General features: G+C 50.6%; 1 protein-coding gene across 3 annotated transcripts in view; it reads left to right on the top strand.

Moving 5' to 3' along the window:
• Positions 1 to 346: 346 nt before the first annotated feature.
• LOC123367454 (phosphofurin acidic cluster sorting protein 1-like) overlaps positions 347 to 13,372 on the top strand; it is a 119,086-nt gene continuing 106,060 nt past the window's right edge. For all 3 annotated transcript variants that reach the window (XM_045011717.1, XM_045011716.1, XM_045011715.1), the window contains exon 1: positions 347 to 480. In XM_045011717.1, coding sequence (XP_044867652.1) covers positions 425 to 480 — 56 coding nt within the window. In that variant the 5' untranslated portion in view covers positions 347 to 424. The remainder of the gene's footprint in view (positions 481 to 13,372) is intronic.

The raw sequence follows: 13,372 nt of genomic DNA, 5'->3' as shown, positions 1-13,372 counted from the left end.
GTCCCGCTTATTGCCCCCCCCCCCCGAGCAGCAGCCCCTGCCATCTCCTCACGTAACTCCCACGCCCAGCAGAGCCCCGCCCACCAACATCGCCCTCCGTGCCCCCATTGGCTGTTTTTCCCGGGTGGCCCCGCCCCGCCTCCCTGGTTGGGCGCGGGTCCCGCGGGTCCCGCCCCCTCCCGTCCGATTGGCTGCGGGCGGAGGCCGGCCCGGCCCCCCGGCGCTGGGGCGGAGGCTGCGCCGCGCCGCGCCGCGGGTCTGGGGCTCCCGCCGCCCCCTCCAGTGTCGGCTCCCGGGCGGCGGCGGGATCGGGATGGCGGCGGCGGCGGCGGGCGCGCTGGGGGCGGCTCCCGGGGCGGGCGGCGCGGCCGGGCCCCCGGCGGGTCCGTGCGGGGCGGCGGGGTCCGGGCCGGTCCCGGTGCCCATGAACCTGTTCGCCACCTGGGAGATCGACCGCTCGGCGCCCAGCTGTGTGCCCCGGTGAGCGGCGCGGCGCGGGGGGAGCCGTCGGGGCACCATGGGGGGGGGCTATGGGGCGTGGGGGGAGCCGTCGGGTTATGTGTGTGGGGCTATGGAGAGTGGGGATCCGTTGGGGCTATGTACCGTGGGGCACCATGGGGGGGGGTTATGGGGTGTCGGGGGGAGCCATTGGGGTATGTGGGGGGACTATGGGGCGTGGGGAGCCGTCGATGGGTGTGGTGCGCCATGGGGGGGGCTATGCGGCGTGGGGGGAGCCGTCGGGGTGTGGGGCGCCATGGGGCGTGGGGGGAGCCGTCGGGGTATGTGTGGGGCGCCATGGGGGGCTAATGGGCGTGTGGGGAGCCGTCAGGCTGTGGGGCGCTATGGGGCGTGTGGGGAGCCGTCGGGGTGTGGGGGGCTATGTGGCATGGGGGGAGCCGTCGGGATGTGGGGCGCCATGGGGGGGCTATGGGGCGTGGGGGGAGCCGTCGGGATGTGGGGCGCCATGGGGGGGGCTAATGGGCGTGTGGGGAGCCGTCAGGGTGTGGGGCGTGTGGGGAGCCGTCAGGGTGTGGGGCGCTATGGGGCGTGTGGGGAGCCGTCGGGGCGTGGGGGAGCCGTCGGGATGTGGGGCGCCATGGGGGGGGCTATGGGGCGTGGGGGGAGCCGTCGGGGTATGTGTGGGGAGCCGTCGGGGTGTGGGGCACCATGGGGGGGCTATGGGGTGTGGGGGGAGCCGTCGGTGTATGTGTGTGGGGCTATGGAGAGTGGGGATCCGTTGGGGCTATGTACCGTGGGGCACCATGGGGGGGTTATGGGGTGTCGGGGGGAGCCATTGGGGTATGTGGGGGGACTATGGGGCATGGGGAGCCATTGGTGTGGGGGGACTATGGGGTGTGGGGAGCCGTCGGTGGGTGTGGGGGGGCTGTGAGGCACTGTCTGTGGGGGGGCTATGGGGCGTGGGGAGCTGTCAGTGTGGGTGGCTCATGGGGTGTTGGGTGGGGGGGAGCCTGTGGGTAGGGGGGAAATGGGGGATTTGTGGGGCAGAAGGTGTCAGAGTAGAAGTGGGGGTGGGGTAGGCGGTGAGGTGTGGGGAGTTTATGGGGGTTGAATGTGGGGGGAAGGCAGGGGGCAGGTTGTAGGGGATGTGGGGCTTCTGTGTGTGTGTCGCTTATGGAGCAGGGTTATTTGGGGGGCTCATTCTTCTGCAATAGGTGCTTTATGAAGAGGGTGGGTGGGTTGTGAGGGGGTATCTGGGGAGCAGGAGGTGTGTGTGGGGTGTATGGGCCCCAGTGTGAGGTGGGGGGGTGCTTTGGAAATCTCTTTACAGCCTGGCTGGGGGGGGAGGGGTGTCAGAGCCTGTCCAGCAGTGGGTCTGAGTGGGGGTGGATGTGGGAATCCCCGGAGGGAGGGCTATGGCGTGGCGGGTGCTTGTTGTTCTGGTGGGTTTTACAGAACTCTTTCTCTGGGTTTTGTGGGGTTGGAGGGAGCAGTGGGTTTGAAGAACCTGAGAGCAGAGTGACTCGGGAGCAGGGGATTTGGGTTGTGGATGAAGAACGTTTGCGGTGAGACTCTTAGGTTTGGGCCATGGTATGTGGCCTGGTTTTCATGGATGTTTAGGGTATGCATAGCGTAACCGGTACTCTGGTCTTGGGGGAGTCGGAGTTCCACAGCTTGGTCTCAGTCTGCTTCCCTCCCGCTTAGCCTGGAAGAGTGGCTTGAGTGCCTAGTGGGAGCTCACTTTCCTTAGCTCCACTCTCGCACCTGGGGCAGGTGCTGCCAAGAACTCCCTTGTGGTGCTCCCAGCTTCAGTGCTGCTCTTATCCGCGCTTTTGGTAGCTAGAGACACGGCCCCTCTCTCTGCACAATGTAGGCACTTTCTAACCAGAGAAGACGACACAGTCCCTGCCCTGAGGTGCTCACAATCTAAAGACAGGATGATGGGGTGTAATTTAGGTCCACTTGTCACCAACACTTTTAAAATAGGACATGTAAATGAGTCCCAAATTACTCTTTGTCCTCATTGGTCAGTGAGCTACCCATAGGACTCCTGGCAGGAGTGGGTCTCCAGGAGTGGTTGTGGAGAGGGTAGTAGCCTCATGTGGGTCTGGGGTTGGGGGAGGACATAGTGAAGAAGGCATGGAAAGTGAGCTGACATACAGGTAGATGGGGCTCTGCGGTGGAAAATGAGGCACGGATGGAGAAAAGGGAGGTGGGCCGAGGGCTCTGAATATTAAGACAAACAGCGTGACTTCTGTGCAGTGGAGGATGTGGTCACTCAGATGGACGTGGAAGATGATTTTGCCAGCAGAGTATTTTGGATGGGGTGGAAGAAGGCAGTGCATCAGAGGGGCCAGGGATAAAGAAATTGCAGTAATCTGGGTGGAAATGAGGGGCCAGATGAGTTTTCACTGGAGAACTCAGAGAAAAAAACAGTTCTGAGAGGTTATGGGGGAGGATGCTACTTAAAACTTGGACCTGTCTTGCTTAGTTCTTTAAACAGCCTAATTGTGACTGGCTAGCTTAGCGGGAAAACTGACAAAAATGGGCACACTTGTCCAGAGGGGAGAGAATTGTGCTTGTGACAAACTTTTAAATGAGATTGCTGGACATCAGAGTTGGCTTTTAGAAACAAGTGTCCCTCTTCTTATTTCTTTACCTACTTCGTGAAGACAAATGTATCTCAAATGCTGTGTTGTCTGACTTGTTTACTAAACTCTTATGTTGTCGTCCTCAACGCTGTCTGTCTGTGTAAGATCTTGTATTGATGCCCTCATCATAGTGCACGACTGCAAGAGCACCTGTCTCTCTTCTCCGGAGTGCTCAAGTTACTGGAATGATAGATAGCAATAGCATTTGAAGATTTTTATGAGCTGTAATTCCTTTGGCTAATACAGTCTCTTGGCCTGAGCAAGGGAACTGAAATTTAGCCTTCTGCACCTCCGCCCTGGCACTATTTGCCTCATCTCATGAAGCGAAGCTCTTCCCTGTAGGAATATACTGTTGCCCCTGGCGCCAGCTGCAGCAAGTGTTTAGAAATGCCTTTGGCATCAGTGAATTCACTGAAGCCTGAATTCTAGCAAGAGAAGCAGCAGGAAGTATTGTTTCCATTACTGAGCCATGCTGGCCCAGCTTTTACCTGATGCTCAGGTGGCTAGATCTCCTCAAGTGTAGATGGCTTTTTTTGGTTGATAGTGCCTGGCTGGATTAGACCCAGACCAGATGTGGACACACCATATTCAAGAACTTGATTTTCAAATATGGATTTTGTGTTGCAGTGAAAACCCTTTTGTACTAAATCTCAGAATGATTTGTACTCTGAGATCTTTAGTGCAATGCAGATACTCAGAGTTGATCCTAGGATGTTGTAAAAGGACCCACTGGTGTAACCAGGAACATTTGCATTAGGTGCTAACCATATTGATGGATGATGGTATGTCTGGATTTAATAGACCTGCTTATGACAGGTGAAAAACAAGAACAAAAAAATTCAAGTGCCAACTCTTGAGGTTCTTGAAGCCAGAGGACATTGGAGATCTTAGTTAACCATGTGTCTTTTGGTTAACAACTCCAGGCAAATGGCGATCAAAGAGGCCCCTTGATTGCTTAGATGATAACTTAATCAGGAGAAGCATTACAGTCAAATGGCTGCTTCTCCGCTTATCTTAGTGTCTGTCAACATGGTATGTAAATGTTGCACAAAACTTAGGCAGATTAAAAACCCAGAACAAAAGTGTCTCTCTACCTACGTTCTTCTGGGTCTGGTGAATGTGTAGGGTTTTTAAGAGTACCTCTGTACTGATGGGGAGGAATTAAGTGAAAAGAAAAGAATATTAAGGAAACTTGACTGAGCAACTTGAATGAACACATCTGGGCTAAAATATTCTGAATAAACTATAAATTGGCAGCAGAAACCTGGATAGCAGTGACGCTGAAAGAGACCTTGGGTTAGAGGACAGGATCTTGGACAGAAACTTGGAATGTGATATGGCTGCGAAGAAACCAACACAGTTTTGGGCTGCATATTCATACTCCTGAGGCTGAATCACAACACGGAGCAGGGAAGTAATAGTTTCTCGCTACAGTTCTAGGGTGACTTAGACCAGTGGTTCTCAAAGCCGATCCGCTGCTTGTTCAGGGAAGGCCCCTGGCGGGCCGGACCGGTTTGTTTACCTGCCGCGTCTGCAGGTTCAGCTGATTGCGGCTACCACTGGCCGTGATTCGCCTCTCCAGGCCAATGGGGGCGGTGGGAAGCGGCAGCCAGCACATCCCTCGGCCCGCGCTGATTCCCGCAGCCCCCATTGGTCTGGAGAGGCAAACCGCAGCCAGTGGGAGCAGCGATCGGCCGAACCTGCGGACGCGGCAGGTAAACAAACCGGCCCAGCCCTCCAGGGGCTTTCCCTGAACAAGCGGCAGACCGGCTTTGAGAATCACTGACTTAGACTGTTATATTTATTTCTGGGCATGTTACCAGATGGATATTGACAAATTAGAGTTCAAAGAAGAACAGCAATGATCGGGGGACTAAAGAGAGGGATTTATGCAGAAGGAGTAAAGATGCTGTGTGTGTGTGTGTAGCTGAGTTCAGTGGCAAGGTGTGTGCATGTGCACGTAAGCTACAACAAAGAGAAGACTATACACACCAACGAGGGGAAGAAATGTTTTTGGGGTGGTAAAAGGCAAATAAGTAGGAGTAATGGGATGACGCTTAGAGAGGGGAAGTTATTGGGAGACGCTTGTACGGTAGGTTTGAGATGGGATTTAAGGGGGAGGTAAATGGAATTGGAAGTGGGTTGGCTGCTACTTTGAAGAGCACTCCTTATTGTGGCTTCCCAGAGAATGGGAATCCTGTGGCTGACACCCAGGACTGGTCACAATAGCACAGTGTGGTCACAAGGTCTCTGGTGTTTAAGGAGTGAAAGGGGTTAATGTATTTTGAGGCCGGAAGGGACTATCGCCTAGTCTGACTTCTTGCACAACTCAGGCCAGAGAATTTCACCCAGGAATTCCTATGTTGATCACATCCACTGTATCCTTAGATAAGTTCTTCCCATTGCTAATTCTCCTCTGGGTTTAAAGATTTGCATTCTAAGGATGAAGACAATTTATCCAACTTCAGTTTCCGGTCGTTGGATCTTGTGTCTTTGGTGTGAAAAGCTCTCTGCTATCAGAAATCTTCTCCCCATATAGCTGCATACAGACCGTGATCAAGTCTCTCTTAACTTTCTCTTCAATAAGCTGAGCTTCCTAAATGTTCCCTCTGTGGGAGGTTTTCCAGATCTTGACTCATTCTTGTGAGCCCGTTGTAGTTTGTCTACATTTCTAAAAGGATGTTGACATCAGAACTGCAGACAGTAACCAGTGATGATTGGATCCAGCTGTTCTCAAACTGTGGGGCAGGACCCTGTTCTAATAGGGTTGCCAAGCTTGGCTTAGACTTGCTAGGGCCTGGGGCTATTGCCAAAGACCAAGGGCTTCAGCCCTGGGTGGCAGGGCTCAGGTTACAGGCCCCCCTACTGGGGCTGAAACCCTTGGGCTTCAGGTCTCCCCCCCGACCCCGGCAGCGGGGCTCGGGCTCGGGCTCGGGCTCGGGCTCTGGCTCTGGCTCCGGCTCCGGCTCCACAGCTTAGCACCATCCAGGCAAATGGCCAGTGAGGATTGCTAGTATCATGATTTTATTTTTTAAAACCAAATCTTTGACTTCAGGCCAGCTAATCGTGTGTGTCACTAGGTGCCCATGTGTTGGTCACTCTGCTTGTTACACCCACTTGTTGTCATGTCTTAATTAGATTATGAGCTCTTCAGGGTGGGGACTGTTTTATTCTATGGCCTGGGGCCCAGATCCTGTTTGAGGCTCTGGGGCACTCCCATAATAAAGTGTAATATAACCTCACTATTGGAAGTCTTCTTGGAAGGGACCTTTCTGTGTGTTACAAGTATGTTGTCTTTACCCAAAATCCTAATCAAATCTGGGACTTTTGCACTGACCATAGACGCTGACTTGTTCCCAGCTGCTGCTAGAAAGGACATGCTGAAAGGCCCCCTGGCTGATAGCTGCCAAAGATGCCACCTTTAAGGTAGATGTCCTCTGAAACAGCATGTGTGTGAAACCGTGACCAATGAAATTAAATGTCCACCTCTCATGGCTTCATTGTGATCGCAGGGTTGTGCTGAATCACAGAAGAATAGTTATGGAAGCCAGCTACTGTGCCTGGCAGGATGTCTTCCTCTTGGGCTCCAGAGCGATTGGCTAAATCAAGAAAGGCTCAAATGGGTTTAGAATTAGTTTTTAAAAAGTCTCTTTCCAGGCTGACGAACAATATACTTCAGTTTCATTCCAGAGCAGATGTGTCGTCCTTCCTGACTTGGATTAGATTCGCCAGCTTTCAGGGGCTGTGGGACTTCTGCTCCGTGCCCACTCCACCCTCTGAATGCGCTGCTCTGGATTGGGAGAGGCAGGGCTGGCACTTTCTGGCTCTGGGAGCGCTCAAACTCAGTGAACAAAGCTGGATTTCCCTGGCACTGGGCTGTTGTGCAGACATGTGGAAGGAGTTGAGCACCTGGAAGCCCAGTCTCCTGTTTTCTGATCATGCAATTAAGCTACCCAGCTGTGCAGGAGTGATTGGCTTCCCAGCTCTGCCTCACCTGCTGGGGAGCCCCCCTGCTTGGTTTCCATCCGTTGTGCCTGAGGCCCCATCTGCACACAAACTTGCATTAAAATAACTCAAATCAGCTTTAATTCACACCTCTAGTTATAGCGGTGCAAGTCCCTGTGTGGACGCTCTTATTTGGGATTAAGTGTCCCATTCTGATTTTGTTTAAGGAAAGTCCCCCGGAATGCTGTCAGTATGCCTTTGCTATATGGAAAGCATGACTCATGAACCCGCTACTGCGAGTTAAAGGAGTTTGAGAAAAGTTGCATTGAATTTTCTAGAAACTCCCACTTTAACATTAATTTGGACTCTTACCAAGTAATATTCCATCGACATTTCTAGGGATTTTCAGTACTTCAGTATTTTTACCCACTGTGCTTAAATTTGTGTGATATGCACAAGATAAATTCATTCAAAATAAAGAGAACGGGCCCCTGCCTTTAAATGAGAAACAACCCATAGAGGCGTTACTGCACCTCTAATGTTAAATGAAAAAACCTTGCAATAATAACATACGTGCTGTGAAATCAAGTTTTAAAAAGTTAGGCAATTCCAGGACGTTACATACTCTTACAGTGGTCCCTTCTTCCTTGACAGCTCTGCTCCAGGTTTGTGTTCAGTATCATAACTGCTTGCTTTAGTGATGAATGCGTCCTTGCCCTTCTAGTTACGGTGAGAAAGAAGGATTCCGTTCTGGCAGGCACATCAGCAGAATGCTGAAGTCTATTTGTCGAATGGAATTCTACCTTCACAACTGTGCAGCCACAGCTTCTTGGGAGCAAAACAAGGCTGAATTTGACCTGGTGACTCTTATGGTGGTGATGTATGAGCTTGAAGGAGCCCACCTTTCTTTGAACATCCCAGATGGATTCTGTGGTGCTGGTAGTTAGGGGGGAAAAAAACTTTTGTCTTTAGAAACTGATCCTGTCTGAACCAGATTTCAGAGTAGCAGCCATGTTAGTCTGTATCAGCAAAAATAACAGGAGTACTTGTGGCACCTTAGAGACTAACAAATTTATTTGAGCATAAGCTTTCGTGGGCTAAAACCCACTTCATCGGATGCATGCAGTGGAAAATAGAGTAAGAAGATGTATAACCCACTTCATCGGATGCATGCAGTGGAGAATACACTATTCTCCAATGCATGCCTCCGATGAAGTGGGTTTTAGCCCACGAAAGCTTATGCCCAAATAAATTTGTTAGTCTTGAAGGTGCCACAAGTACTCCTGTTCTTTCTGTCTGAACCAGAGTCGTTGGGAAACAGTCAATGTGGAACCCCATGGTGCTATCTTTAGCAAATCACTTGTGACTTCTGCGTTGTTTATTGAAGTCCCCCTCCGCTCCCCATGCATGTGTTGGAAAATTATAGGCTCATGGAAACATGGTTGGAAGACACAAGTTTCCATAACTGAAACTGAAACTGCAGCCGCAGAATCTTAAAATAGGGGATCCTTAGGTGCTAGCCGCAGCCACCCTCCCATTGCCCAGGAGACTACAGGTTCCACGCATGTAGTGCCTCCACCTGGATCCAAGCAGCCTGGTGGTCAGACCTCCATTTTAGACAGATCAGCAGCCTCCTTCATTCTGTGCAAGGGATAGATCCTAAAAATGTAGTGCAGTGTGGAGAAATGGCTTCAGCCCTAGCTCTGGTGGCGCTGCTGTGCTTGGGCAGCAGCTGTTCTCACAGCCCTGGGAAGTTGAGCTTCCTAGTGGATCAGTTACAGGCCTTCACTCCAGAAAAGGAAATAGGAAGGCTGGATTCAGTCTGGCTCTATTGCAGCTCAGTCTTGTGCTTCCTGAATGTTTGCCCCTCGGAGGCTGTTGTATTGCACGATGAGGGTCTGTGAACTGGGCGTTTGTTTATTCCAGGTGGAATATCTTTATTTCTTAATATGCATATTAGGCTTCCTAATAAACACTCATGTTATTCCATAACTAAATCAGATGTATTGACTCTAAAGAGGACAAGCCTTTACATTTCCAGGGACACTTTCGGTCTGAATAAGATGGTCAGAGTCACAACTCTGGGAGTGTTGATTGATTCCATATTGTCCTTTTAAGGAACATATTGATGCTATTGCATGTGAGGGAAGCTCCAGGCTGGGAGTGCTGTGCAGTCGTCCAGTTGCTTGCATGGAAACAATCCCCTTTGTAACGTGGTTTGATTACAATCTTCTTTTACCCCAGATAAAAAATAAAATGTTCCAAACAAACATCTCATCCTTGTCCGCTGTTGGTTCTCCTTTGTCACTACTGCCTTTAAGCACCTCTCCTCCATAAGCCCTGAATCCACTTGGAGTAATTTTTCTCCAGATCTGTTAAATTGTATTTCTCCAGAATGACTCATTTGTTTGATGCCTTTGTGTTATTTTCCATCCTTCTTTGTCTTTGCTGCACTTCTAACTTGGTATCCCCTGGCAACTTAATTGACATGCTCTGATGTACTTATGCCTCCTTCCAGGTCATTAATGACATGCTAAATAAAACAGCCTAACACCAGTCCCTGCAACACCCCACCTGCTAGACGGGCCTTGCAATTCAGTACTTCTTCACTCTTTAGCCAGTTTTCAATCGTTATGGGTATTCAGATCTAAACAAATCTGAGTTCTGTTGGTCAGTAAGACAGTCTGAGATTACCAAAGGCTTGTCTTGCTCACCAACAGAAGCTGGTCCAATAAGATATTACCTCACCCATCTTGTCTCTGCCGAAAAGCCTGACATTTTCCCGCGTGTTGTCTCTCCAGCTGCTAACTTTGTACTGTAATTGGATCGAAGATTGTTCTGAATTACTGTTGTAATTAAGATTGGTTTCTAACAAGGGTTTGAGATTGAGTGAATGACATTTTATACTGCTATCAAAGCAGCTAGGCAGTAACCTCTGTTTTCATACCGTATCTATTACGGTGGTATCTGGTGCTTTCTGGCGTGTCTCTCTAGCATACTTCAATTAACCATGACGGCTTGCTAGATTCTTGAGTGCCGTATGTATCAGGGCTTTGGATCTGTGCTCTGGCTCTGCTCCAGCTCCAGGCAAAAACCTGCAGCTCTACTGCTCCGGAGCTGCTCAGGGCTCCGCTCTAAAGCCCTTATATGTATTTGTGGTTGTATTAGTGCCGTCTTGCTGCTGCTTGGCCTGGGACCCGGCTAAAATGGAGCTCAGCTGATCATCTTCATTTATAAACTGATTCGATGAGTTATGGCTGTTACCACCTTTTCTGGATACTGCTTCTCCGCAACCTCCTCTTCTGTCAAGTTCCTTGTCTGCTGAAGGAGGGAATGGCTGGGCAGCAATAGTCATAGGCAGCTACTGGAGTAGATTAAGTTTGTGCTGAAGTCTGGGCTGCTCACGCTGTGTGTTTCTCTGCGTGTGGAATGATCCCAGCTGGAGGGCACGGTATCAGAGCTTTAGAAGAAATGGCGTAGTGGAAGGTAGAGATGAAGAAGATCTGTCAGATCATGCAGCCCATCTCCAGGGGACCAGTGCCTTGCTGTTCCCTGTTTGTCCATGCTGTAGTGGATTTCGTCCACTCCTAGCTTGTTAATTTATTATTTGTATCACTCTAGTGCCTGGGAGCCCTCGTCATGGATCAGGAACCCAGTGTGCTAGGTGCTGTACAGACAGAACAAAAAGATGGTTCCTGCCCCAAGACCCTTACGGCCTAAGAAAACAGGTGACATTGATACAGAAGGACCAGCGAGGGAGTACCAGGAAACACGGAGATGATACTGGTCAGCATGATAGGCATAGCAGTGGTATCAGCGCACCGACAGCCTGGGTTTGTAGGCATCAGGCAAAGGAGGTGTGGAGGAGGGACCAGACCCAGACAATGAGGTGGCTTTGCAGATGTGTATGGGCAGCTCCTCCCGAGCTGGAGGGCAGCATGGAGGTGCTTGTTTGAAAATGTAACAAGGGGGTATTGCTGGCTGATCGGAGGCGAGAGTGGAATGAGAGGTGGTAGGTGGGGATAGACCGGTCAGGGCCTGGAAAGTGAAGATAAGTAGTTGGTTTATGCAGGGGGGCGGGGAACCAGGGAAGGGGTGCAAAGAGAGGGGGGCACGATCAGTGTGACGGGCTGGGAAAAGGCTCTTGGCAGCGACGTTCTGACTGGATGCGAGCGGAGCGAGATGGCCTTTGTCAAGGCCGGAGGGAAGGCTGTTGCGGTAACGGAGATGCCAGGCGGGAGCTTGGCTACGAGTTCTAGCCGTGTGGCTGTATCTTAGAGACGTGACACAGAATCCGCGCGATTTAGACACAGCGTGGGTGTGAGAGCCTAGCGGGTTGACGAAGATGCCCAGGCTATGGGCCTGAGCAACAGGAAGGTGGGTGGTGTTGTGCACGGTGGTGGAGGGGGCTGGTGGGGTGAAGAGCTCAGTTTTAGCCATGTTGAGCGTGTGCTGCCTACACGAGATTGCCCCAGCGATGAGGCTTACATGTCTCGCTCCCTAGCCTTCGGCACCCCCATCAGGAGGATTTCCTTGCCATTAGCCTAAATTTCCCTTTAACCCCATTTCTCCTAGGTACAGCCTGTGTACTATGCTTCGGTGTGTATGTCTCTCTTGTGTGTAGACAGTCTGCTGCTGCTGTGCCTGCCCCGGCCTTCAGCCATTGCGTAGCCAGGTCAGACATGCAGATGTTCTGAGCTCTCCTTCCATCCCCCTCTTACCTCAGCCCTGCCAGCCTCCCTCCCTCGGTTTCTGCACGACTCTGAATTCCAGCTTGTGAATGTTTGTAATGGGCTTCCCCTCCCCCCGTGGCTGGGTCGCACGTGGGTGTGGTTAGCCAGTGCAGGGCAATGGAAAGGGAAATGATATGTGTTTGGGGGGTGCTGGCATCGCCTGTAGGGGAGGCAGGCCATTGTGGGTGGATTGAAGAGCGCTGGATCTCTCTGACAATGTGGGCTTGCCTCATTTGTTTGAATACCCCCGATGCGACAGTAGATTTCTGCTCTTGATGCCTTAGGGGCGTTCAGTGTTCCAGGTGCCACCACGTGGAGCTACACAGAGAATCTGTTAATTGCCGGCTCCATGATGTGATCACCCTCCGCATATGAAGCTTGAAATTATATTGGCCTTTTTTGCCACCCTGTTGCCTTGCAAACTCCTGCAAGACTAGACCAAAGACCGAGCGCTTATGGAGTTCTCTGGTAGACACCTTCCCCAGATTCGATGCCTCGCCTGTTACGGCTGTTTTGTAGCATTCCTAGCCACCCAATTCTGAAATTTTCAATATCGGATTTTGAGACAATATCAAAAGCGCTATTAAAATCCGCATGTGTATATTACAGCTACTGAGTTCCTGTCAGCCATTTGCTTTTCACTTCTTTCTAAAATCAATCCCATTTGATTGACAAGTGCTCTTTATAACCTGCCCTCATGCTGCCTATTGCTCATAGTTCTGTGACTCTCAGTTTTTTTCTCTTAATACCTTGTTCCATTGGACTAGTCGGGGTAGAGGCAGGATTTTTAGGGCTGTAATTTCCAGGATAATGCACTTCTTTAAAAAAAGGTTCTGCATTTGTTTTAGGTCTGTCTCTTGGAATTCCCCTGTTTTCAGTGGTGGTTCAAAGATAGGTGCAGCAAAGCCCCTCGGTTCCTGAGTGCATGTCATTCAGATCAGCTGACTTCTGTTTTTACAAGATCTTTCTTACCAATGTTCAAAGATCTTTTCTGTATTTTTTTATGCTTTTTAAAAAGCAGCTCAGTCATTTTTGAGTAATCCATTAATTCTGCATCCCTCACTTATTAATGGACCTACTTTCTTCCTACTACTTTCCCTTTGTTTTGAAAGTCCTTCATATTCCCTTTGATATCTTTGGCACTACTATCTTACTGCCTTTCCCTGCAAGCCTTCAGTGAATAATTCTTCTTGTTTGATGATGTCTCTGCTTTTCCATTTTCAGGCCAGGTTTGTGTGTACCCCCAAATCTTTGAGCCAGTTCCTTGTCAAGCCACACTGGCCAAATCTTATTCCTTGCGTTCTTTTTCAGAGGCTCCCTGATCTGTTGTGCTTTCAGGAGTTCCTAGGATTCTCGTTTGCTGTACTCGTAAATTTCAATGTTTCCTCCCATTTCACTTGGAGATTTTCTGAATTGCCCCGATGTGCTTTCCGGAACTGTCATACCCTGATTGTTGCTGCTTTGACCCTCTCACCCCTTACTGCACCGTAGACCCTGGTTCCAACCATCCCAGTTTTTCACATCTGCTCATTCCCTGTCCCCCAGAAGCAGGTTCTGGGTAGCTACTTTAGTTGAAATTCCAAC

Source organism: Mauremys mutica, chromosome 3, assembly GCF_020497125.1.
Source record: "Mauremys mutica isolate MM-2020 ecotype Southern chromosome 3, ASM2049712v1, whole genome shotgun sequence".
In the NCBI taxonomy this organism is placed as follows: Eukaryota; Metazoa; Chordata; order Testudines; family Geoemydidae; genus Mauremys; species Mauremys mutica.
The sequence above is the reverse complement of the archived record's forward strand: the minus strand, read 5'-3'. Positions and strand labels throughout refer to the sequence as shown.